Raw genomic sequence first — 26,737 nt, 5'->3', positions numbered from 1 at the left:
TTCACCTAAGAGCTCTAGCACAAATGCCTCGGCCTTAGCAAGCAGTTATCCAGACCTCGCTGATGATACTCATATACCCCTCCTCTCAACTTATCAAGGGCCCAAGAATGTCAATGAATCAGGCCTGAGATAGCACATAATTACAAACAGAGCTGGTATCACAGAAAGTACTCAAAGACATAAAGTCAACTGACCAACACGGAATAGATTCCTGTCTCACAATATCCTAGCCAGAATGGAGAAATGTTAAGAGCCAGAAAAGATAAATATAAAAGATATCTTTAATTTTTTAAAAAAATAATTAACTCTTTAAACAAAAATGATGGCAAAGCATTGTGGGGATTATAACCCACGCAGAAGTAAAATTTATGACAACAATGCACAAAGGACAGGATACCAGGTGGACGTAGGAGAGCACTGGGAAGTCCTGGGCCCCAGGGAGACAGACCAGAGTGAACAGTAGGAGGCCATGTGGAAAAGGCAATGGAACAGGACAGTGAGGAAGAGGACAACAGATGATGAGGATGGGAGGAAAGCCAGAGAAATCCCAGGGGCCATGGACGAGATGGCTAGGACAGAAAGGAAAGAAAATAGAACAAAAGAGAATCAAAAGCAGGCAGAAACAACTATTACCACCAATACCTCAGTACTACAATGTGTAACTTCCTCCCAGTTAAGAGACAAATCATTTGTGCTTGTTATACGTCCTACAGCTTTACCAACATCCACAGATTTGTGTCATTTTTGTGTTTCCGCTTTAATTCTAAATTTTTAGAGCCCAACAATCATATAACTATTTATAGGCAACTATAGCAGTCCTCTATATTAAAAAGAATTGTTCCTAAGAAATTCTACTAACTTTAGTCATTTCAATCTCTTTTGATCTCTCTTTAGCTCTTCTGACATTCCCTCAATCTCAAACTCTCACACAATGATTCCTCTTTTCTGCTAAAATACCAAAATGTCACTATTGCCACTTAGTGTTATTCTACTACTCCCCCTTCACCACCACAGGCAGCAACTGCACAGAACTTGCTAATCCATTAATTAAAGATCTCTACTTCCCATTACAGACGACTATATTTAGAAAGCCAAATTGCGTTGGGAGGAGACCACGAGTCACAACAAGTGCGACGAATTCCATGGCAAGGGACAGGGTTACTGGCTGTTTCTTATAAAGCCTTTGACACAAACACACCCTCCAGATGCTGAGAATACAGAGGAGCTCTCCCAGGGGTGGGGCAACCACTCATCACTATAATCATCTGGAGAACACTTTATTGTACCATCAGGTCACAAAAGCCCCAGGACTTATCAATAAGCGAATGCCTCAGGGAACATGTCTCCTCTGCTTTCCTGAAACCTCCAATTTAGTTGCACAAAAGAAAAGGGGTGGCAAGCAGCATTAATTGTACCCTTAGAGAAGAGCCACTTCCCACAGGCAGGGGTGGCAGTGACTTTCCTGGGCTACCAAAAGGATACAAAGACAAAAGTAAACACTGTAATTTTCTGTTTTTGTCTCTGGCGCAGGGGGAGTGGTACAATTGACACTGTCTGTAAACAGTAATAATGCCAGATGTAACACAAAGAACAGGATTCCCCCATCTCTCCACCCCCTCCCTACCTCCTCTCCCTATGACATTCCTCCTGAGATTACTCATCATGAAGAAACACACAGAAACCTCCCTATAGTCCATATGCTGCTACCAAATGGAATGGAGGGAGAATCCAAGTTTGTACTGACTCCTCACTCTTACTCAAAGGAAGAATCAATGGAACTCAAGAAATATTGAATTATTTCTTACAGCTGACAAAAAAATACAGGGAGGAGAAGAAACGAGAGGAAGCATGGAATAGATATGTGAATGCCCAGGTCTGGAACAGAACAAGGCTGAAATGACAAAAAACAAAAACGAAAGTAGAAGCATCCTAAACTAAAAAGTTTGGAAAAAAAAAATTCATCTTGTGCCCAGGTCTAGGGGCTCATAAAAGATATGGGAAAAGAGGATTAATTCAAAAAAGGAAGTTACCTGACCAGAGTTCCCGCCAGGTGTAATGCAGGCGTACTCTACACTTCTTTTGGTAGCAAAGTAGTTTATGTACTACCTGAATGCAGCGTCTGTAACAGAGAAAGAGAAAAACTGGGGTAAGCCTAGCTCGGATAACCTTCCTTTTCTTTTCAATTAAATTTATTGGGGTGACATTGGAAACAGAGGCCCAAAGCTTGGACTGTACCCCTCTGAAGTTCCAGGCTCATCACACAAACCAAAAATTCAGAAGAAATTGTCAGACCTATCTTTTCATTCATTTATGCAACAAATAACTGACTGCAGATTAACTAAATATCTAGCACTTAAGTCTTACTAGAACTAAGTTGTCAAGTTCCTGGAAACTTGCTGGGTTAATTTCAGATAACCCGCTGGGTTAATTTCAGGCAAATAAAAGAGGCTCTTCCTCTTGAAACAGTTCTGACATTAAAAAATGATGCAGGGAAAACAGAAATAGAAGAGACAAAATTAACAAGGCAAATGGGCATAGCAAAAAGCAGCTCCTCTCTACCTAACAGACCCAATTGCAATTCAGTTGAATGACAGCTTCAAGTAAACAATTCTAGAGGTGGGACTGAGACTGTCTCAGGTTCTATGGCTTTAATCGGAGACAAAGAGCATCATGAGATTCTACTAACTTCAGCAGATACCATTATCAATTTGACAGTTCATGGAATCAAGCATAAAGAGGAGTAGGTAATTTCTTGGCCCTCGTATAGCAGAGGTGAAAAAAAGAAGGGGGAAAAAAACGCTACAAACCTCCCACTATGGAGTGAGAGCCAAGGACACTAGCTAGTGAAATTAAAGTGCTTGACAACTTGACAACATATCAAAGACACAAATGAAGTAAACTAAACTGGTAAGTTAAAATCCTGACGTTTTAAAATATTCCCAGTAATGGGCCTGCACTGCTACCTTACTAGGCTATTCCACTTGTCCCCTTATTCCCATCTCTCTCAGCTCTTCCTGCTGCTCCCTTAGCTCTAAGTGGGCTGGTAGGAGCCTTTCAGATAGGATTTTATGAGAGGACTATGTAACAGATCTCTCTTAAAAGACTTCAGGAGTGATAGTTAAAATATTTTACAAACCATACAGAAATATAAATTAATATATACAGCAATACATCAAAACTTTTAAATAATTACCTTTTATTCTCTAAAAACTAAACTATACCAAAACTACTTACCAAGAGATATAAATTGTACTGTAAATCATCTTAAGTTTCCAAATCATTTGTTCATTTTCAACAAATGCGGTGTGATCTCCTGTTTGATGCAGTGGTCACTAGCTACAGGATGCCCTTGTTCAAAGTAAGATTTAACTTAGTGATATACAAACTCTCCTATCAATTTCCCCATTAAATTGATAGTCATTGGGTCCCTGGTGCTGAAAGCTTTGTTGCAGCCAGCAAGGGTGGCTGGATGCCGCCCATGTATGACCACCATGCACAGTACATTCCCGGACGCCAGCACTTCTCACTTGACCTGGATCTGGACACCCTGCACCCTGGCTCTTTTGGCACTGCCGTCCCAACACTGAACCACTGTGGAGCAGCAGTGAGATACTACCTACGGCCCCTACCGCTGCTTGCCACCACCCTCTAGTTAAAGGCAATTGATATCCACTCCTGCACTATTCCTAGGCTCTGTTCCTGGCTCTGCAGCCACCCAACAAGTGATATCATCGGCCTTATGGTCTCAACTTACGCAATTTACCAAACAGAATGAAAATTTTAACAACTGCTATAATTTTAAAATTATACACTGGCTGAATAACTTCAAATTTACTACTTCTTGGGGCATTTTTCTTTTTCAACTTTTATTTATTTGTGTTTTTACAGGACCCATCAGCTCTAAGTCAAGTGGTTGTTTCAATCTAGTTGTGGAGGGTGCAGCTCACAGTGGCCCATGTGGGGATCGAACCAGCAACCTTGTTAAGAGCACCGTGCTCTAACCAACTGAGCTAACCGGCCGCTCCCCATGGCCATTTCTTTTATGCATGGTTTTGTACTTCAATACAAGACACTTCCACTTTAATCAGAAATTTTCTTGTGGGGTCCACTGAAGTGAATTTTCTTTTGGTGCCTGCCCACAGGTTTGGGACTGACTTACAAATGAGTCCAAGTTTTCCATATAAAAGTAACTTAAAAGAGAGTTTATTCTCCTCAGAGACTATTTCCCTTCACTCCCAAAACCTATGGCAACAGTGGGGGTGGTGGCAAGAATCAAGCAGTACAGCCAGCAGTGGAAATTAATTGGTTGAGTTTTCCCATTTCTCTCTCTCTCTCTCTCTCTCTCTCTCTCTCTCTCTCTCTGTATAAGTACCTTCTCCATTATTACTTTACCTACAGCATTTGTATACAGATACAAAATTGTTTCATTTCTGACCCAGATTGTGGCTTTGAGTATTATTACATCTTTCCAAACTCCATATTTCTTCATATTTCACCAGGAGGATTATAAACTTATCTGAAGTGATAGAGATTCATTTTGTTTTCAACTTCTCGTTCTGCTGTATGCTGCTGAAAAGCAGTACATACTGAGAAGTAGAGCAACAACCTGGCCTGATGCCCAGCAGGGAGCGGATAAGTTTACCTAAAAAGGACTTGATGCTCCAAATGCCAAAAACTGAAAAGAGGACTGGAAGGGTGGTAGGAAGATCTGGAAACATGCCCATGGGCACAAATGAAGAAACTGAATTCAGCCTGAGGGTGGGACCTTCTGCCTAGCCTCTGTCAGCTTGATGCCTCATTATCTTCCTCCATCTTCCCTAACCTCAGGACATTCAATGAGGAAGCAGGTGGAAAAAACAACTGAGAAAGCTAGGCCATACACAAAAAGTTAGGAACTAGGGGGAGGAGGGAGTTCAAGGATTTAGTGTCGACCACGTTCGATAGTTGGGATGTGATGGTTTGGGTGGACAGATACATACCTGTAATTCTACGTACTGAACACACAATCTTATCACGTCATCCCCACCTTCAACTGCTCCCCATCATCCACTTAACCTCAGGCAGCCTTTTTACTACTCTCCTATCCTTCCTCCGTATACCCCCGAGACTCTAATCATCTTGAATTACTTTCTATTCTCCAAACATGCCACTCTTCCAAGTCTCTAAGCCTTTGAACATATTGGTCCCCTGCTTGGTGTGTTCCTCACCCCTCCCCCACATAGAAAACTCCTACTGTTTCTTCATGACTCAGGTCAAATGCAACTTTCTCTGATGCCCCAGTCAGCATTAGTCACCCTGTACAGACCTGTCCTCTGTCATTTATCACAGCAGTGCTTAAGAGTACAGCCTCTGGAGTCAGAGGGACTTGAGTTTGAATCTTGACGATGAAACTTACTAGGTGTGCAACTGGGGCAGCCAGCCTGCCAAGATGGCCCCCAGTGGTCCCCACCTGCTGCCATTCACATCCTTGTGTAGTCCCTTCCCACACTGTATCAGGCTGATCTGTGTGCCCAACAGAAACGGTACGTCATTTGAGATTAAGTTCTAAAAGACACTATGGTTTTCATCTTGGACTCTCATTCTCCTTCTTTCTCCTTTGAATGACTTGTTTCCGGGCAAGGCAGCTGCCATTTCGAGCAACCCTATGGAGAGGCTCACGTGGCAAGGAACTGAGGTTTTCCAGCGACCCTGTAAGGGAGCTTGGAAGCACATTCTCCAGCCATAGTGGAGCCTCAGATGCCTGCAGCCACAGCTAGCACTTTGACTGCAGCCTCATGAGAAACCCTATGCCAAAACTACCTAGCTATCTGCCCCTGGATTCCTGAACCACAGAAACTGTGAGATAATTCATGTTTGTTTTATACCACTAGGTTTTGAGGTAGTTTGTTACATAGCAATAGATAACTAGTACACCTGAGAAGGGATAGCAACAGCCTAGGATTTACAGTAAGAAAATCTGGGTTCAAGTCCAGGCAGTGGTGCTTACTAATAGAATAAACCTTGGCAAAGCACTTAATCTCTGGAGCCTAAGTTTATTTACTTGCAAAATGAGAAAACTGGGACTTTAATAATATACTACAAAATAAATAGCATATCCTAAAACTAGAACACAAGATAATCAAGCTAGAAATATAGTCTCTAGCAAAACAAATCGGATCCCTAAGGTACTGAGGTTCAGAGATCCCGTCTAAAACAAGCAGAAAACTCATCTAAGTGATATAAAAAGCAGCTTTTCGTGGTCTTTGAATTGAAATAAAGGATCAGGCTTACTTCTCAATACCAAAAAGATATGGAAAAATGCTATTTACCTAAAAGCAAAATTTTGTATCATTATTTCAGACCTAGGAAACCAAGACTATGTAGCCTACAAGGAGTCTAAAAAGTTGGAGGTCTGATCTATTCTGAGCAAAATCCTTTACACTCCCTAGATCCCAGGCCCGGCATTGGAATGAGATACAATGAGCTTGCTGCATACCAAACTGCTCTCTTGGTCAAAAACATGGAGGTACCGATTTGGGAGTCAGACTCCAATCAGATGCTTTTTAAGGAATAAAGATAATATACACACTTGGGATCACACTAATGTGGCATAGCTGTTTTGGACATTACAGATACGAATGCAGAAACAGCAGAAGAGAGAGAAAGCCTTAAGTCTTAAACTTTACTAAAATATGATGATTTTCAGTTGCCTCTAGTTGTACTGGTTATAAAGAATTGTGTGACACTCAGATCTCCTCAGGAGGCAGGAATCTCCCAGCCACGTCGCTGTATGCATAGTCTGCCTAGTAGGCAGAGTTCCGACTAGGCTGCTAGGACAATGTAGGCAAAGAAGCTCTCTCTCTCTGGCCTTTCCCTCCCTTCTAACTACTGCTGACTACTTTAATGTCAAAGCCCAGGGATGACTTAGTGGTCTGCCGGTATTCCCTACCTTTGGATGAAAACCGCCACCCATGATCACTGCTTAAATGCATCAGCCCTACTCCTCATGCAAGGGGCCTACAAGTAATAATGAAGGTATGTGCGGAATCCAAATTGTGATTTGGTTTGTACTTCTTCCCCCTTCTGGAAAGATGTATAAAATCCAGACCACAAAATGCTTGCTCCCTGACACTTCTCCACAAACAAATGTGTTTTTCCTGAAGTGAAATATACATAGAAATTTTGACTATAAATTTCCTATCACTCGATTTTATAAAACAGATTTGCACACATAAAATGAACCATGGTACTTACACATAGAGATCCATAGGAAACTCCTTCATCATGTGCGTTACAATAAATTCTACCATCAGGTCTGAATGGGGAAAGAAGAAAAATTGAATCAATCAGAATAAAATTCATTACTTGCCTTTAAGTTGGAAAAACTTCTGAGTACACCTTGCATTCGAGCTGAGTGCCAGCCACTAACCATATCTTTATTCATATGTGCTGAAATTTATTTTATATAAGGCACTTTTTGCAACACTTTTCACCACCTGCCAGTTGTAAAGTAAAAGAAAACGAGTTCACTCTCCTACTTGCAGAAGAATACCTTGACCTGCCAATAAATTCATATACAACAGAGATTTCACTATAGATACTTCATACCATGGCACTAATGCAAAATGCCAGAGGGAAATCATTATTCTGAGAACCAAGTGATGAGGCAAACAGAGAAGAAATTATGGATCATATCCATGTAACCAGAGACTCAGCTCTAAAGCCATGTCGGTCTATCTCATCTCACTATCACACTCAGTTTGACAGATATTGACTGAAATGGTCTGTGGGCTTTGGGTCAATAGAAGTTTATTATATAGTCTTAATTACTGTTTCTAAAATCAAGTAGATTTAGAAACTAGGGCTGAATATCCAAGTGAAATGGTATTAAGAGTTCAGATCATTCCCCTGAGGACGATGCAGCATTCTGACAAAATTACCTAAGATACAGCCCCCTACCTGTCAGCTCTGTCAGCCTCATCTCAGCTTAATTTACTCAGAGGAAGTTTTGCATGTTTGAACCTTGACCTTCAAGCCTCCTGGCCAGCTGACACATCAATTTGGACCAAGAAAGGGAGGAAAGAATTTGAAATCTTGATCAGGAGTAAGATAGCTTACAAATGTAAATCATCTATCATGCTTAGACTTAGCCATTTTTTCTCCTTAGAAAGATCTTTTACTGTGAACAAGAGCACCCTTTAAATTGACCATTCTATTCACTGGAGCTGCTTTACCACACTCAACAAAAAACATGGTTTCTTAGGCCAGGAAAGAAACATAACTAGTAACAACTTCTCTGAGGAAGAAGTACATCAGCCAGGATCTAGTCTTCATCTTAACTATGAAAACCTGTCACTGGCTCAGAAAAATGACAATTTTGATGATACTCACCCAGTACTGCACATACTAAAGGACGGCAGGGAAGGTTCTTGTCTGCTGCCTTCTTCCTGTGTCGCATAGGCTTCACACACACAAATGAAATTAACAGGCACATGAATTGACATCCAATGGTTCGTCACCATGTTTTTCATGCAAATAAAATCATGACTACAGAGATGCTACCTTTCTCTTTTTCTAGTGGTGGGGGAGGGGAGGGGTGGGGCAGGGAGGACTTGTAAATCCTTCTCAGTTACTAATGCAAGTCTGTGACAAAAACACAATTCCACAAGACAACAGTTCTAAAGGGTGTGGGAACATACTATACAATGGGAAAGGTGTTGTTTTTACTTTGATTTTATCTATATAAGTGACATTACAACAAAAGAGATATACTGGTATTTTTCTTTGATAAAATAATGATTAAGAAAAAGAAAAGAAGAAGGTAACTGTATAAAGACAGCAACAGCGGCAGTTGCAAAAAACAAAAGTAAGTTTCAAATATAAATCTCGATGTGATATTTTTGAACATACATTCAAGTTTCAGGAAATTCCCTGATCCTTCACATTCTATTTCCCCCACTATTCAGATGAATAAATCAAAGCAGTATCTAGTCTTAACTAATCAAAGATCACACTACATTTTTGAAAATAAAAATCTTAGGCCATCTACTTGCTGAAATCTATATTACTGACACATTCTAATACTACTGCTATAGGTATACGGTTGTGGATCTTTCCATCCTCTCTTGAGTAAGAAACAGCTCCATGACACACACAAAAATCCCAACAACAGGCATGGGTCTGTTGAACAGCAGTCAAACAAGAGCCCTTTAGCACAATAATCCACCCACATTTGTTCTAAGTAAGATAATTTCATCCTCCCCAATCCTGCCAACATACAAAAAATTTTCTAAGGAAAATCAAGAAGCCAAAGTCACACCTACCATTCTATGCAAGTTTACTCGAAAATTCATGTTGTCGTCATGCAAAAATGCATTTGCATACTGATCCTAAGAAAAATAAAAATACAGAGAAAAAGTAAGGAAAGAGCTATACTTAACTCAGTTTATAATCAAACTTGCTACAAATCCTTGGACTTTAAGAACTACTTTTGGGGCAGCCAGTTAGCTCAGATGGTTAGAGCCAGTACTCTTAACAACAAGGTTGCCAGTTCGATCCCCACATGGGCCACTGCGAGCTGCACCCTCCACAACTAGATTGAAACAACTACTTGACTTGGAGCTCATGGGTCCAGGGGAAAAATACACTTTAAAGGGGGGGGGGCAGCCAGATGGCTCCATTGGTTAGAGGGCAAGCTCTTAACAACAAGGTTGCCGGCTCAATTCCGCATGGGATGGTGGGCTATCCCCCCTGCAACTAAGATTGAAAACCACGACTGGACTTGGATCTGAGCTATACCCTCCACAACTACATTGAAGGACAACGACTTGGAGCTGAGGGGCCCTGGAGAAACACTGTTCCCCAATATTCCCCAATTTAAAAAAATTTTTTTTAAAAAGAACTACTTTCAAGGACCAGTTGGAGAACTAATGGGATGAGCCTGTGTCAAAACCTACTTAAGCCATGAGATTTTACTTGGAGATTTTACTTGGGAGTAATTCCCAGTGCGTCTCTAACTGGTCAATAATCTTTAAGCAAATTACAAACCAAAAAATTACAGCACAGGGACTTGAGGCAAATGCGGAGAGGAATATGTTTTCCTATTCTCTCCTCCTTCCCATCTGCCCAAGGGGCCTGCTCTCTTTGTGACAGCTTGAAGATTTTCATAGCAGCTGCAGGATATATGTGCAGGCTCCACAGAGATCTCCGATTCAGAAGAAAAGTCTGTGCTCCACCAGGAGTGGGCTTGGCACGGCAGAAGAAAACTGCTACACAGGCAGCACGGAAGTAGGCAAGAACCCCCCACCCACCCCGCCACCCAATCTCTGGCTTTGCTGAAGACTGATGGAAAATCAAAAACCTCTCACCATGGATCAGTAATAAAACATCCCTTGGCCCTTTCCCAACACCTTTGCTGAAGATCTGACATGCCTACAGACTCCAATTACTAAGAACTGCTACAATTTGTGAAAAACAACTCCTTTAAAGATTTTCTTAGAAAGATTTTTGAAAAGCAATTACTCTAGGCCCACTGCTATTATAATAAGCAGCTCTTCCATAACCAGCTACCCCTAACGTGGTGAAATGTAGGTCATTTTTTTTTTCACAGAGAACATAAAGGGAAAGACTGAGAAAGATCACTGCTCCACGTGGACCACCTTTCCTGTTTTCTTAAGAGAAAAAAGATCAGAATAAGGACTAATAAAGAGGGAGGTTGAAGCTACAAATTGAGCTCTAAATTGACTCACGTTCTGCCAGACCAAGATCCCGGGTGAGACGAGGCCTAATTAATCCAACAAAAGTATTATACCTCCTTGCAAAGCCGAAGAATCTCTTCTTTTTTCCCCTGGGGCTCTTGTTCCTCAGCAAACTGCAATCAGCCCCACTTCACTCACCTTCTACCCCTCTCTGGCTTTTCTCTCTACCGCCCCCTACAGGAAACCTGAGCTCCTTTTTTCATTTGTCTCAACGGAAAAAGACCCAACATGAGCAGCTTCAAAGGGACAAGATTACTTTTTCTATAGACGCTTAAGTCTCTTGTTTAAAACTATTAAGAGCTGGAATATTCCAGTTCTCAACTATAGCAGTTATCATATCATAATTCATTATTAATTCATGAAGTAAATACTAATTTAGGTTCTACTATGTGCCAGATACTGAGAATAGACTGGTGAAGGAGACAAAATACCTGCTCTCAAAGCTTACATTCTAGCAGTAGACAGACAATACAAAGAGGGCAATTTTTCTCTCCAACGCTTTAGAACCCTAAAAGTCAGGAACTGGGCAAGAAGGGCAGAAAAAGATAGCACTTTGTAAAAAATGAGCTAATAAAAGAAGACTGGTGAGACCTACCTCTGCAATACACGTGAGGATGATCAGACAGAGTTTGCCACTGTGAAGCCGGTGCTCATCTGTAAAATAAAAGTAAACCCTTCTCTCTAAATCATCCAGACCACATTACTATAAATAATAAAGATGTGTAGCATCAAAAAGAATATTCACACTTTCCCCATCAAATTCATGAATGAAAATTGAGGTTTTACTAGAGTAATTCCTGATTTTTCTCTTAAGTAAAACAATTCCTCAGAAGATTTTTTTTCTAAAATATTCTGGTACCCCAATGGACAGCTAACCACCTTCTTAAGAGCCATCTAATTATTGTAATGGTTCTACTGTCATGGCCCAAATCAGAGCCATGCCCTTTGCTTCTGAACAGTCAGGTCCATTCCCTTTCCAACCACTCCCCACCCACCAGCTATAAGCACTACCATCTATGCCCACCTACCACAAAATCTAGAGGTTTTATAACTATTCATAGCAAATTGGCAGTGGAATCAGAAAGAAGTTAACTAGAGACCAGGGTCCAGCCCACGCTTCTCCTTGCACTGTGTATATTATTTATGAAAAAGAAAGCTGTGACGTCTTGATCATTTTTCTTCCTGACAAAGTTATTCACTCTAAAATACTTACTTAGGACTATGTAGCAGGTACCACACTGTGCACTAGAGATACAGCACTGAAATAAGCAAAGGTCCTTTGTCTCCCAGAACTCACATTCTATTACTGAAAAAGAACGTGGCAACCTGGATAGCAGGGCTCTAAGCCCACACAAATGACTAAGAAAGAGCTAGCTACTCCATCACCACCAATTATCACAACCATCAAAGCTTATTTACTTCCCAGGATCTTTGTGGGTGAGAGGGTGAAATGGAGGTAAGAAGAGAGTCATACCAGCTTATCTAAAACAGACGAATGGCTTATGATGTTTCAAATTAGCTTTGACAGGACCCAGATTGAAGTCCATTCTGGAGACAGTGCTGCAGAAGTGAGCTAATAGTTCTCACCCTGACATTAACCTGCTACTTCCTCAAAGATGGAGTCTATCATCTAAAACCAGACAATTAGAAAGCATCATGGGGGTTATAGTCCAGAAATACATTTACCTCTCCTCAGAGATAGGCAGTGTGAAAAGAGTGATGATGGTACTCCCTAGCTGACATTCCCCACAGCTTAACTAGAGCCCCTAGGCAGCCAGAAGAGAAGAGCCCCTGCCTATGCAAATCTAGATTCAGGAGACTCTTCTACATGGACCTCTGGTCACAGTTTCTCTGGTCAGTTTCTTGGCACTCTCTGCCCTTCCCCCAGAAGCGATGAGCAACTCCCACAGAACAGCCTGCAGCTCTCTCTCCACTTAAAAAAAAAAAATGTTTCTGAATGCAAAAATAAGGCATATTTCCTTATAAACATTTTTTAATTCAGAAAAGGACCATAAAAGCCAGGTTTAATCATACCACCGGATATCACAACAGTTAAGATTTTGCTGAATCAACATGAAGTCTTGTAGAGATATACATATATTTTAAAACATTTTTTGCCTAATACCTACTTTAAAGGTTGAGCAGATACCCCTTTAAGGTTACAACACTCATGTCAGAAGAATCTCAGGAAAAACGGCTTTGAAAACAGAGCCAAGTCAAGGGAATGATAAACACAAAATTCTAGAGATTGAGAGGAGAGGAGCGCCGGGAGGGGACCCACAGGTAGCTTCAACAGCGTTAATAATTCCTCAAGTTGGGTGGTAGGTTCACATATGTTCATTTTTCTATAATACTTTACAACTTAAGCTGTTATTATAAACTTTATAACAACAGTCATATGTATTAAAAGTATATTTTATAGATATCAAATGATAGATAATAAAGAAGAAAGAGATAATATCTTGGGGAAGCGGGGAGCAAAGCCAGAAAAAGTGGCTTCTATTGCTCCTCAAAACATACGAGCTCCTGTTAGCCAGGGCATGCAGAAGGTCAAGGGCTTAAGAGACAGGAAGAAAGCCAGGCCAGTGCATCCACACAGGAGCCATTTTTGAAATTAACACTTCAGTATACCTAACCTTGCCCCCTGTCATATTTAGGCTGCCTGTTGGCAAAGACCTAACCCAGCTTGTACTTAGAGAGACAGCCTGAGGCAACCCACATGCAATTAATCTGCCCTCAATTTTACCTTCCATTCTATGGATGGCAAAATGACCAGGACAAAGAGGTTTATAGAATCATTAAACCAGAAATGAGTTCCAAGGGTCTCAATTCACTGTGTTCTATCAAACAAAGCTAAAAGATCATTTTTATGGTCACATCTACACAGTTTCTCTCTTCTGTGGTTGCTGCAATACGTTGAGAGAAAGGAAAGGGTTACTACCCCTTTCCATAGGGACAAACAATGGAAACACTAATACATAGAGTCTTGTTATCCTTCCCTGCCTTATCTCACTTGCCAAGTCTCAGAGGTTCACCATCTCTGCAGCTCCCAATGAACTGCTGTGTTAGGAGTTCATAACATGGACTACTACCGTGTTTCCCTGAAAACAAAACCCAGCAGGACAATCAGCTCTAATGCACCTTTTGGAGCAAAAAGTAATATAAGACCCAGTATATTATATTATGTTATATATTATAGTATATTTTGTTACATCACATCACATTACATTATATTATACCCAGTCTTGGGCCAGTGAAAGAAGGGGGAGAAAAAAAAGACCCGGTCTTATATAAGACCCAGTCTTACAGTAAAATTATACTAAAATATAGTATAATTAATAAATTATATTAATTTTTGCTCCAAAAGATGCATTAGAGCTGATGGTCCGGCTAGGTCTTATATTCAGGGAAACACGGTAGTATCTCTCTCTTGAACGAGCAAATTCACAAGGCCTAACAAAAGAAAAAAGCCTAAGCTCGTAAAGCGGGATTCTCCAAGAGCTAATGCAGTATTTCTGAGTATAACAGGATTTAGATTCTGCCTACCCAGGCTCCTTTTAACTCTGACAATTCTTCATTTCCCATATTTATCTTTTAGCTCTCTATCTCTGTCTACCAATGTTTCCTTCTCACTCCAAAAGCCCCTAAATCCTGGTCTTACTCTCTTATGCAGCCTTTTAGCTCCATTCTGGGATTCCTGAAAACCCTCATACCAGAAACCTGCCCAGCCCACTTGGCAAATCAGAGCCTTCTAAAGTATACTTTTTGCCTGAGGGAATCTTAAACCACCTCATAAAAACATTAGTCTCTCCTCATGGAAAGTACAGTGGCAAAGGCAATAGTATTTTAGCAATTTTTCTTCTGTAATGAAACTGTTTTTTTTTGTTATCTGGGAATCTGAAGATTATCCATGGACCCAAACTTCAATTACTGAGTAGAGAACAGTTGGTTCCTAAAATAGGATTTAAAGATTCTTATAAGGAAGGCTTATAAAGAAAGAATATACCCCAAATTGTTAAGAATGATTAACTCTAAAGAGCTTAATTCCAAAGGAATTTCGCTTTGTAAGTTAACCATTGCTAGAATGCTTTAATTTTTTAACAAATACTATTCCAATTACTTTGGTAATTACGATAAAAAAAAATTCTGCTAAATGGGAGAAGCACACTGGATCAACCTATAAGGTACCAAATAAAATGTTAATTAAAATGCTAGGTGTAATTAAAAAAAACACACCAAACTATCAGTTATGAAAAACATTTTTTGGACAACTGGGAAAAATTAAATATGGACTGAATATTCCATGATATTAGAGAATGATTGTTGATTTTCTTAGCTATAATAATGGCTATCTCAGAAAATGTCTTTAATTTTGAGATACGTGCCAAAGTACTTAAGGTGTGAAGTAGGACGATGTCTGCAACTTACTTTAAAATGATTCAGCCAAAATAACACTCACACACAAAGAAATTTAAAGACAAACCGAATCTGGCAAAATGTTCATGGGTATATGAGTGATCACTGTATAATCCTTTCAACTTCTCTGTATATTGGAATTTTTTCACTTTAAAAAATTGGAGGAAAAATGCTACCTAAACAGGTTTATTTCCAGAGAATCTTAAAACTGGGATATAGTCCACTTATATGAGGTCCCTAGAGTAGTCAAATTCATAGAGACAGAAAGAATAGTGGGTGCCAAGGGCTGAAGGGAGGGGGCATGTGGAAAATGGGAAGTTAGTATCTAATGAGGACAGAGTTTCAGTTTTGCAAGATGAAAAAGAGTTCAGGAGAGGGTGGTAATGGTTGCACAACAATATAAATGTACTTAATGCTACTGAACTGTACACTTAAAAATGGTTAAAACGGTAAGTTATATGTTATGTATATTTTACCACAATAAAAAAGCTATAGAAATAAATAAATATTGTGAACACTCATAAATCCAATATAAAGAAAAAATTGAGTTAAAAAACCAAAACAGATACACAGAGATATACTGAACAAAATTTGCTGGATTTCTTTCCAATTCCTTCTCACTCTCAGCCCAAGTATTTTACTACCCTATCACCAATTAACTAAAAGATCACAGAAAAATCATAAACAGGAAGAGCAGGTAACCAGACGTATAAATTCAAACTTTTCCAACACCGCTGTTTCTCCCACCTTCGACTCTGCATTTCTGGGGTGTTACTGACACCTCTGTTTTATATTTTAAGTGTTAAGGAACAGTCCCCTGAATCTCACCTTTTCCACTGTACTCCATACAACAGTCCTCTAAGTCTCACCACAAGCCGATGCTTTCAGTTCTTGTCCTCAAAAGGGAATTCCCTAAAGCGTGCTACTCCCCCTACTTCCCACACAAAAGAGTTTGGAGCTACTTACCAAAATCTGCTAAGACGACTTGCTCGTTTCTGTAGAGACCATTTTTCATCCTGTTCTATTTCAGAGCACTCCCCCTCCAGCTCCAGGTTTTCCCAACACCACCTAACTGCCATCTGGCAACAAGGAATCACTGTTTTCCAGTAATCAGGACCATCACCTTGCACAGGAGGCCCCAATGGTTCATCTTGTCAGAGCTTCAAAGTATTAATGTCACTTCTTGATTCTAGCTCAGCAGCTACCTGCTACACCTCTTGCTTCCTGAACCCCCAAAGTAGCATGCCTTACCTTTTGTGTCCTGCATAACAATCGAGCTATACTTTAAGAAGGTTATCAGTAGATTACTGGTCTGTACATCAGCATCCAATGGGAGTTCCACAGAACTTATAACTGCAACAGAACAATAAAATGCAATTAGCCTATACTAACTAACACTTCTATGACAGAGCCAATTTGCGAGCAGGCAAGAAAATCACTAAAGAAGCTTTACCTACAACAGAGGGAGGACCAAGTGCTTATCATAAAACCTTTACCTAGTCTTCCGAGGCCTCTAGAGCTCTTCCTATTCCCAAGATTAAGCCTAATGCCCTTCTCTCATATCTAGGAGGACCAGTCACCAGGAACAGAGCTTTTTCCCCCAACATCCTAAAAAGGGTATTTTGATTCTACTTCTAGCTCCAAGTAACCTACAAGGGTTCAGGGCCCTTCTTAAAGGCACTTTGATTTGTACCTACAGCAAAGATCTGTACTGAATATAAATGAGCCTTGCTTTGATGAGTCTCCTGCTTAAAATAAATGACAATTCATTCCTAATAAGGAGAAATCTTGCTCAATTTTGAGAATAAGACTTTAGCCTGGAAACAATCCAGGAAGGGGAAAAAAGTTAAGGCAGAACTACATTTAAATTCTACTCCTTAATCCCTTACCCTCCGTGAAAGGAAACCTAAAGAGGAATACCAGACTGAAAATAGGTGGACATTATTGATTAGGACATCCTGGGAACTGAGGTTGATACACCCAGCTGCTCCCTGTGTCCGAGAGAAACTACCCCACCACGGCCCCCGCTCTCTGAGCCACAGACCCAGTGAACACTTGAGAGACCAGACCAGGGCTAACCCATACAGAAATCTCTTATGGAGAGTTCCCAAGTTTCTAAGACTAAATTAGACTTATACCTATCTTGTTAAGTGCTTTTGCACTGTCTAAGACACAATATATAAGCAAAAAGAGGCTCATCGTGGCCCAGATAAGCTAAAGAATCTACAGCTTTATGCTGTATTCCAACCCATAAAGACTCAGCTGAGTTTGGGATATTATTCATAATATGTATTCATACCATAATGGATCCCTCTGGAGTTACTACAATGTACTTAGAGAACATTTATTAACAATGGAAAACATTTGCATGTTATGGATCTATAATACACAGCAAGCACAGCAAAAAGCCTTGTGAGAAGAAATTAGCATGCCCAACCCTTCCTTGGCTGTTTTCACACAGTTTCATCCTCAAGAACTAACAAAAGATAAATACATTTTTATGCTGAAATACTAACAGGTCTTAATTCATGTTATAGGTAAATGGCCTGAGACTGTCATTTCAAACTACATCATATTTTGAAACTCAGAGCCCATAATCACTCCTTTATCCAATACAGAGAGGCATCTAACTGGTAAGTGGGACTTTTTTCCCCACTCATGTGCAACAGTAACTAGAAAACTGTCTTATATAATATGAAGGAATATAGAAGTATATATATTTTTAGTTTACCAGAAAGTCCTCTCATGCCAAGGCTGAGTTGTCAAATGTCAAGTCTGAGCTGAGAACAAATGTTACAGCTAAACTGCTAGCTTTTAAAAATAATGGCTCCAGTGACATACCTTTAAATATAACTGAGCTGCTGAACACCACTATAATTAAAAACCAGAACCTGAAAACAAGGTTATGATATTTAGGACCCCTACAGAAAGCAAATGAGTTAGGAGAGAGGCGAAAGAACAAAATAGGAGATAATAAAATCCCTCACAATTAAAATCTCCTGCCTAAGGAAGTTATTCCTTGATCTTTGGCTTCATAATTCTTCCCAGCAGCCTTTGTCAAGGGAGACAGTCATTTGAAAGTGGGCTAACTCTATCTTCCCACTAGAAGAAAGAAAAGCTCACTAGTTGTAGGTAAGCACAAATCCTGCCATTGCATAATCAAGTGTGTGGGTAGAAGTGTTCACAATGAACAGTTTAAAGGGCAGTTCTCTGAAGCATCCAAAGCACAGCCCCACATGGAACTCAGATATGTGTGTGTGTATATATGTATATCTATGGCTATTGGTATCCATGGTAACCAGGCAGGCTTCATCCTTAAAAAGAACAGTATTTCCACTGGATTACACAGTAACCAGAATAAGTAGACACAAGCCGGCAATCCTCACTATCTGCTCCTTCTCATTAAAATATTTTGGAATTCGGCTTTCAATTTTAAACAGATCCAATTGGCTACCGTACATTTGAATATCAATGGCACCTCCCTGTCATGCATCTGTACCCATACTGCTTGTACTACTTTGAAATGCTGCTGCCACAAGTGTGACATGAAAATTGAAGGGAGAGAAAACAGATCAAAGAAGGTAACTTCACATACAGACAGGGAGGTACAAAGAAAGGATCAAAGTCAGATTTCCTGTACGTCGTTACCCTAAATGAGGTCAACATTTGAGGCAAAACATCAAGTATTAATGAAGATTATTTCTTGGTTAAGGTTGTCCACAAACACACTCAGCTTACACTAGAACCAATGCAGGTGACACAAAGTTTATTGGGCAAAATTCATAATTTCCTTTCTGTTACCTTTTTATTAAGTTCCAGTCATGACATTTATAAAGTGGAAAAATATTTTTTGTTATTTTTCAGGGAACGAAGTCTTAAATACCCACCAAACTCCTGATTACAGTACACTCACACTTGTCATTTTCTAACTGGTAGTGGCGAGCAGACACAGAACAGTGAGTAAATCCCAGAGTAACTTTCTCATTCATTATTCAACATATATTTACTAAGCAATGACCATGCCAGGCACTATGCCAGGCAGACAGTAGTGGAAAAAAAATAGACATGGTCCCCACCCTGATCCCCGTCTTGGTTCTTAGTCTCAACTCTCACTAACCTTAGGCAAAGTACTTATTTCTCTGGCCTCAATTCTCTCATTTATCAAATGGTAACATGAGACAACATTACTATTTCCCATTTATCTCCGTGAGATATTCATAAAATAGCTCATCGGAGCCTCCCCAGCCCCCTGAGGGTTTGGCAGGACAGGCATCGCTGACCTCTAAGGTCCCTTTCAGGACTAGCACTCCATGATTCTACAGCCATTGCCTGAGGCGGACAGGCTGGAGTCATGGAGCTTCTTGCACAGAGAAAGGCACTGGGTTTTTTTTGGAGCTTCAGGAGTCCGGAAGGACAGTATTTCAGACAATTTCTTCAGTGAAAGAATAAACAACTGTGTTCCTTGTTCAACACAGCTATGCTCACTCACCCTGAACGATGATTTATTACTCAAGAAAACAGAAGAGGTGCTGGGCTTACCATCAGAGGAGGGTGGTGTGGTCCCAAGTGGTGTGGCAGGGGCTGTAGGAGCAGGACTGACAGGGGTTGTTACCAGGCCCATTTCTGGATGACTCTGCAAGACAACACCAGGGTAAGAAAATAGAAAATCCAGTTCCGAGGACCCTGTGCTTCATGCCCCTTCTGTATTCCTGGCCTCACACGCAGAAAGCTCACTGAGGAGAGACTGCTGCTACATTTAGTGCTCATGACTACCTGATTGCTGCTGATGCCTGCTAAACTCCAATGAGAAGCTCTGTGAGCTAGTTTTTTTTAAACAGCTAAGTTCCCATTATATAAGTATTTCTACAGAACCAAACAAAAAACTGGAGTAAACAAATACACAGGATTATTCTACAAAAAATGGGGGGAGGGGGCCTTTGCAGTCCTATCTGAACCCAGGAAGGGACTACTCTCATCACATCTAAAATCTACTACTCTCATCACATCTAAATACATCTATAGACTCTTCTGACCAAATACGTATGACCACATACGTTGTTGATAAAAAATGCAGGTGAGCCAAGGGGATAACAAGTACTATAGAAAGAGCTATGCAGATGGCAGCCTTCCTGTTTCACAGCAAACAAGAGTGTGTGGGGTGGGGAGGTGAAGACATGGGGGAGATCCCCACTAGGGACCGAAACAGATGACTCCTCTGTCCCTGCCCTTCCTTAGCCATCCCTGCCACATCAGCTTTTTAGAAATAAGTCCAGTGGCAGCTGCTCCCTTCTCCTCAAGCCTTTCACCTTCCTTTATATCAGTTACAGAATTCAGAGAGCAGACAAGGAACACAGTCAGAAAGGTAAAGAAAATCTCTTATGTTATCAGTCGTGAAAAATGATAAGTGTCCTAGGCAGAGTCCAAACCAGCACACTGCGTTTTAAGCATGGCATTTTTTTTTGTTAAACTCAATCAGAGGATCCCATACACATCTGCCCTTTGAGAAAAAAGCATAAGCAAACTTTCCTTTAAAAGAAACCTCATACATATTTTAAATAGTCTGCTTTAAAATAAAAACACTTTATCAAATTTTGAGGACAGCTTTCATGGACAGCTCTGGAGTTCTCAGTGGATTTTAGTCCCCTTCTGTACAAAGTACTGAGGCTATCCCTTGGGCCAGGGAAACTGTGGCCCGCGGACCAACTGGGGCCAGCAATCCATTTTTAATTGGCCCGCAGCAAATTCCACAAATATATTTAGTTTACTTAAATAAACCATGTGAGGCAATATGTACTTCACCTCGAGTGAGTGGCCCGGCTGTTTGTGTATTTTACGGCATACGGCCCTTGGTAAAAAACGTTGAAAAAAGTTTGGACACCCCTGCCTTAGGCAAATGACCCAGCACTTGATTGTCTCTGCTTTCAGTATTTGTAGACCATTTCTTCTGTTAACAGCTAACCTGATGTTGGACAGGATATTTTTTACTTTTGTTCTCTGGAAATCAGTGAGATAATAAGATAAGTGACTTGGCCTATTTTATCTATGGTTGTAATTCCACAGTGGTTTAGAAAGCCTGATATAAAAATCCATGTGGGTAGATAATATGGAGGGATTTCCAGTGAGCCAAATGAAGTAATCTCAATTTATTTGGGTTAACAGAACCAGCAAACAGGTCAAAACCATTAACTTTGCATGTTATCAGACTTACTTCTGCACCAGATGGAAACATACATATTTGAGGACAGCATGAAGCAAAGATAACTATTGCAAACCACTTACCAATGCAAAGCAGGGCGTTAACAGGCAAAGCCAGAAGGGCTTTTCAATGGAGTGAATCTGAACGAACTTCAGGGAGAAAAAGGATTGGAGTTTTTAATATAACCAACCTGGGCTAACACTGTGATGAAGTTGCGATTTAAATGAACAGCTTCATAAAGAGCCAGAAGGATGGCCTCATTGGTTCTAAAGAAAAAGAGAACAAACTGAAGAGGCTCTTACAGTGGAGTTAAAACAACATGACCATCAAGATAAGATTTCATCCCAGCTCTTCATCAATCCCTCTGAGTTTCTAACGCTCCCTTTCTTACCTTTCCTTATGCAAAGGATATACAGGCAAAGAGGAAGGAGTAAAGGGACTTTAATTCCTTGGTTCTTATCTACTTCATTCACTATTTTCACTCTCACTTTTCCACCCCAATCCAGTTAAGTCTTTAACTGGCTCAGATACCCAGTCCACTTTCATTTCATTACAGAGAGCTGGGTACCGTTTTTCACCTTCTTGGGGCTCAATACACGGCACCAAAGTAGAGGTTTCTAAGGGTCCATTATTGTTTAAAGCCCAAGAAACATGTGATAAATCACCAAAACAGTTTGAATCTGTAAATGATTAGCAGGAGGTAACGTTTCACATTCTCCTAGCCAGTCAGAGAACCCAAACTAAAGTACAAGTCACTGCACAAAGAATGTCAGGCACTTACTGTACTGAGATTTTCTCATGGGCATCTGCTATGAACATGCTGCCCACCTGTGGAAGAAAAGGGGAACTGCAGACTTACAGCAGAAAAAAAATGCAAGAGCAGCTCTGCCTAGGAAGCAATCAGGGAAAAAACAAGCGGCTTGCAGCCCAAAGGAACTTGGAACTCTAGCCCACCAGTCATACCCAGCAAAACCAGCCCACTTTGAAGATCTTAAAAGAATCATAAGTAAGAAATGAAATGAGAAGTCCACTAAATTGTCTTTCCTGAAAGGGACTTAAAAACAATCCTAGTACTTTTGTCCAGTTCTCCTTTCCAAGCTGTAAGTTTAGTAACCACTGACAGCGAGTAAAGGGTAACCTGGACATCGTCATCGCTCTCCATCTTTCCTGGAAGTTGCTTATTTGAAATCAAAAACTAATTCACATAGAACATCACAGAAAGCAGGCTGATTTTATCCAACACAGATCTGTCTTTGGGGGAATATTTGGGTTTTAGACCAGAAATGTCTCTGTGAGACATTTGAAGTAATCACAGAAGGTGGACCTATTGTCCACCTTTCAGATCACAAAATCTTTAGCCTGTTATCCCAGGCAGGGCCGCTGAATAAGTACGTAAAGTAGGTTGCTTCCAATATGTGTGAATCAGAGGCACTGAGAAAGATGCCCATCCCCCTAAAAGTCCCTTTCCACCTGCTCACTGATGTCCAAAACTATGCAGCTGGAGCTTCGTTTGTTTGGTACAAAACTTTTTCCTCTTGGCCAAAAGACAAAGATCCCTGAGCAATATAATTACATCTAATTCATTTAACCAAGCACCAATACAGCGCTCATACTGCTCTGACCTCTGAGAGACTTATTTTATGCTTCAGAGTTAAAGAGCTTATCAAGTCCCTCCTGAGGGTCAGCTCTCAGAAAAAAGAAAGGGAAAAATGCATAGGCATTGGAGGGGGGAAAATTTCCCTGTGCGGGGGCAGAGAGATGGCTGTTTCTTACAATGAACTTAAAGGTTGTCATGCCCTGCTCAAGGGTATTGGCATTGAACAAGACTCAGCGACAAAACTAGAAGGATTGGCTTTAGAATTTCAGGCATCAATGACTGCTGCCTAGAATGGGGATAGTTTTGGGGCAGTGGTTTCCAAATTTTGCTGCATGTTATAATCACCCGGAAGCTTTGCCCAGGTTGCAGTCGGTACCCCAAATCTGAATGTCTCAGGGTGGGAGCATCAGCAGCTTTAAGAGATTCCCAGATGGTTCCAACAGACATCACTTATTAGGAAACACTCAGAGTGTGAAAGGCAGACTTTGAAATAAAATAGCTGATTGAAGCATAGTTTGGCCTGCATAATTGTAGCCTTCTGGGTTCCAGGGGCTTCGTTTAATCCTTATCAAAGCCCTAGGAGGTAGGTGCGAGAATCCCCTTCACAGATGAGGGAACTGTCACAAGGGTTTAGGCAAGACTGGAGCTGTGTGTGCTTGGCCCAGAGCTGCCAGCCAAGGTTGTTGCCTGTCTCACTGGGGCCAGGACTGCCTCGGCCTCAAGGATCCAGGAACACATTTACACTGTTCAGGAGTGGGCAGGAGCCCCGAGTGAGGGATAGATATGCCCCAGGTATATATAGGACAGGCCTCACACGGCCGACAACTTTAAGAAACCCCACAGGTTTTAAACAATCATTAAAAATGAAATATTTAAAGAATTTTAATGACATGGAGAAATGTTCACGATGGGCATGATAGGGAATTAAACAAGCAGGATACAAAACCACACATGTGCGTGTGGGTATATCTGTGTGTGTCTTCCTGGATACAAACGAGACTTAGAAGTAAACACACCAACATCTTAACAGAAGTTATTTCTGAATTATGAGATTATGGATGAATTTTTCTCTTTTAACTTTTCCTTGTTTTCCAAATTTCCTTCAATTAGCAAATAGTTCTATAACCAGAAAGAGCTAATAAACGCTAATTAAAAAAAATAAAAAATTGTCTTGCCCTGGGGCTGATTACTTGAATACTAACGCTGGAGAAGAAAGATTTTTCTGAATCTGCCTAGATTTTAAGACCTGCTAGACTTATCTCTTAAAAATCAGTCCCAGGGGGGTGGGGGGCAGGAGATGAGGGTAAGGAGGATCAAATATATAGTGATGGAAGGAGAACTGACTCTGGGTGGTGAACACACAGTGGGATTTATAGATGATGTGATACAGAATTGTACACCTGAAATCTATGTAATTTTACTAACAATTGTCACCCCAATAAATTAAATATACATATATAACTAAAAGTTGCAAAAACAAAACAAACAAAAAAATCAGTCCCAGATTATCTGGCCCAAAATGCCTATAATGCTAACCTTGCGCAGCAGTCTTGCAAACTGGACCAATCACTTTCCTAGACCATGGACCTCTTGGCCCTTAGAGGAGTGGCTCATATCCACTGCACCAATCCCTCGACTCCAGGACCAGCTATGAGGGACCAAGTGGCCATAGCAGATAGCCAAGGCACACGCAGGGTTGGATTTAGATCTAAATCCTCCTATTCTGTGTTCCTGAGGGTCAAGTCCTCAAACAGAGCCAACTCTTTAGAAAGCAAAAGTCTGGCTTATGTACATTCGTTATAGCCTTTAAAAACTGAATTAATTAATTTTGGGGGGAAAGAAATCTGCCCCAGAGAAAGCCAAGCTCTCCTTTCCCCTATCTCACTTAGGTTTAGAAATCACTAAAAGATATACAGCTTTCAAAAAAACCTGCTCTGGGCCAGCCCAGTGGCTCAGGCGGTTGGAGCTCTGGGCTACTAACTCCAAAGGCTGCCAGTTCAATTCCCACATGGGCTAGTGGGCTCTCAACCACAAGGTTGCCAGTTCAATTCCTTAAGTCCTGCAAGGGATGGTGGGCTCCACCCCCTGCAACTAAGATTGAACACGTTGCCTTGAGCTGAGCTGCCGCTGAGCTCTCGGATGGCTCAGTTGGTTGGAGCGCATCCTCTCAACCACAAGGTTGCTAGTTCCACTCCCAACAAGGGATGGTGGGTTGTGCCCCCTGCAACTAGAAAACGGCAACTGGACCTGGAACTGAGCTGCGCCCTCCACAACTAAGACTGAAAGGACAACAACTTGAAGCTAAACGGCATTCTCACAACTGAGATTGAAAGGACAACTTGACTTGGAAAAAAAAGAAAAAGTCCTGGAAGTACACACTGTTCCCCAATAAAGTCCTGTTAAAGCACACACACACACACACACACACACACACACACACACACAAACTGTGTACAAAAAAAAAACCTGCTCTGAGCAGCCTCCTTCATCATGCCATCACCTCAAACATCTGAACTTCTGAGTCCAGATGTGTCTACCTCTGCAGACCGCTTACATTTCTGAGCAGGTGAGAAAGAAACAAGAGGACTTACCATATTTGTTAAAGCAGAGAAAAACCCGCTCTGGTGCTCTTCTTCCTTGTCTTTATACTGCCTGCACAAAAATAGCTACATTCAACTTGAGCATCATTTATCAAGTATGTCTTCATCCTTGGCATTCTAGGTAATCGGGCAGGACACTTGTACAATTCTCTGACTCCAGAAAACAAAAGCATGGACAGTCTAGCCACTGCAGTTTCCCCTGCAAGCTAAGAGGCACACATCTGCTCTTGAGGTACTATGTACCAAAATGCCTGGCTACTTTGGGAGAGACTTAGAAAGCAAGCTGGAAAAGTGTGAAACTGTTCTAACATATGGCTGATCCAGTTATTTCCCAAACAGCCAATTACTTGAAAAGTGTGACAGAAATTACTTCAAGGCTGTAACAGTGAAAATCTTGTTTGTTTTTGATGGAAGGAGAGGGGAAATCTGTGAGCTAAAAGTAAACTATTTGTGGAGATGGGACAGATTTGGAATTTCAACACCCAACTGTGTGTGAGGAAAGTCTGGAAAGGAGCAAGAAAGATCCTAGCCCTTGCCAGGATTAGGGACACTTCTGGTTTTCTGACCAGAAATGAAATATAAGACCCTTCCCCATCCACAGCAGGAAGCAAATCAAGCATCAATGAAGAGAGTCCCCAGAACACACAGGGACTCTGGGAAATCGCAGTTGATTTCTCATGAAAAAGAAGCAAACTACAGCTAATTCAATATGTTTTCTCCTTTTTCTTTTTAAGCATATAAAAAAGCAGTGCCTCACAACCTTTTTTACATAGACTACTATATTTCTATGATATACTGGTGTTATGCAGCGTCTCTGGTCCCGCTCCCCGCATAAGAACGCAGGATATGGAGAGGCCAAAACGGAACACCCACGGAGCCATGGATGGGGGTGGGGGTGGGGTGGGGGGGTGGGGGGGTGTTCATGCCACTATAGTCTCGCTGGCGATTGGGTTGGAGACGCAGGAAGCAGGCTCCACATGATGCGCAACCCGTTGTCTGCTTCTCTGCCAGCCAACCAACCAGCACAGCCACGCAGTTATATTAGTGGCTAGTGGATAACCGGTAACAGCTGATGGCCATCCGCTGTAATCAGATGGCCATCAGCTGTGACTAGTTGGCCATCCGCTATTACTGGTCAGCCATTAGCCACTAATATAACTGCTGTGGCTGTGCTGCTCGGTTGCTTGGCAGA

The 26,737-nt window shown here is 41.1% G+C and overlaps 1 protein-coding gene across 3 annotated transcripts in view; it reads right to left on the bottom strand.

Annotated features, from left to right (window-relative positions):
- ARMH3 (armadillo like helical domain containing 3) overlaps positions 1 to 26,737 on the bottom strand; it is a 143,042-nt gene that overhangs the window by 87,191 nt on the left and 29,114 nt on the right. For all 3 annotated transcript variants that reach the window (XR_002136765.3, XM_019724983.3, XM_088791876.1), the window contains exons 11-20: positions 25,537 to 25,597; positions 22,130 to 22,176; positions 21,539 to 21,614; positions 19,692 to 19,785; positions 16,404 to 16,505; positions 11,332 to 11,390; positions 9,303 to 9,368; positions 8,371 to 8,440; positions 7,234 to 7,294; positions 2,031 to 2,119 (exon numbers count right to left, since the gene is read on the bottom strand). Coding sequence is in view for 2 of the 3 variants with exons in the window: in XM_019724983.3 (XP_019580542.1) it covers positions 2,031 to 2,119; positions 7,234 to 7,294; positions 8,371 to 8,440; positions 9,303 to 9,368; positions 11,332 to 11,390; positions 16,404 to 16,505; positions 19,692 to 19,785; positions 21,539 to 21,614; positions 22,130 to 22,176; positions 25,537 to 25,597 (725 nt within the window). In the remaining variant the exon portion in view is untranslated. The remainder of the gene's footprint in view (positions 1 to 2,030; positions 2,120 to 7,233; positions 7,295 to 8,370; positions 8,441 to 9,302; positions 9,369 to 11,331; positions 11,391 to 16,403; positions 16,506 to 19,691; positions 19,786 to 21,538; positions 21,615 to 22,129; positions 22,177 to 25,536; positions 25,598 to 26,737) is intronic.

The sequence above is a fragment of the Rhinolophus sinicus genome, chromosome 15, assembly GCF_057876585.1.
Source record: "Rhinolophus sinicus isolate RSI-liver-muscle chromosome 15, RSI-T2T, whole genome shotgun sequence".
NCBI lineage: Eukaryota > Metazoa > Chordata > Mammalia > Chiroptera > Rhinolophidae > Rhinolophus > Rhinolophus sinicus.
The sequence above is the reverse complement of the archived record's forward strand: the minus strand, read 5'-3'. Positions and strand labels throughout refer to the sequence as shown.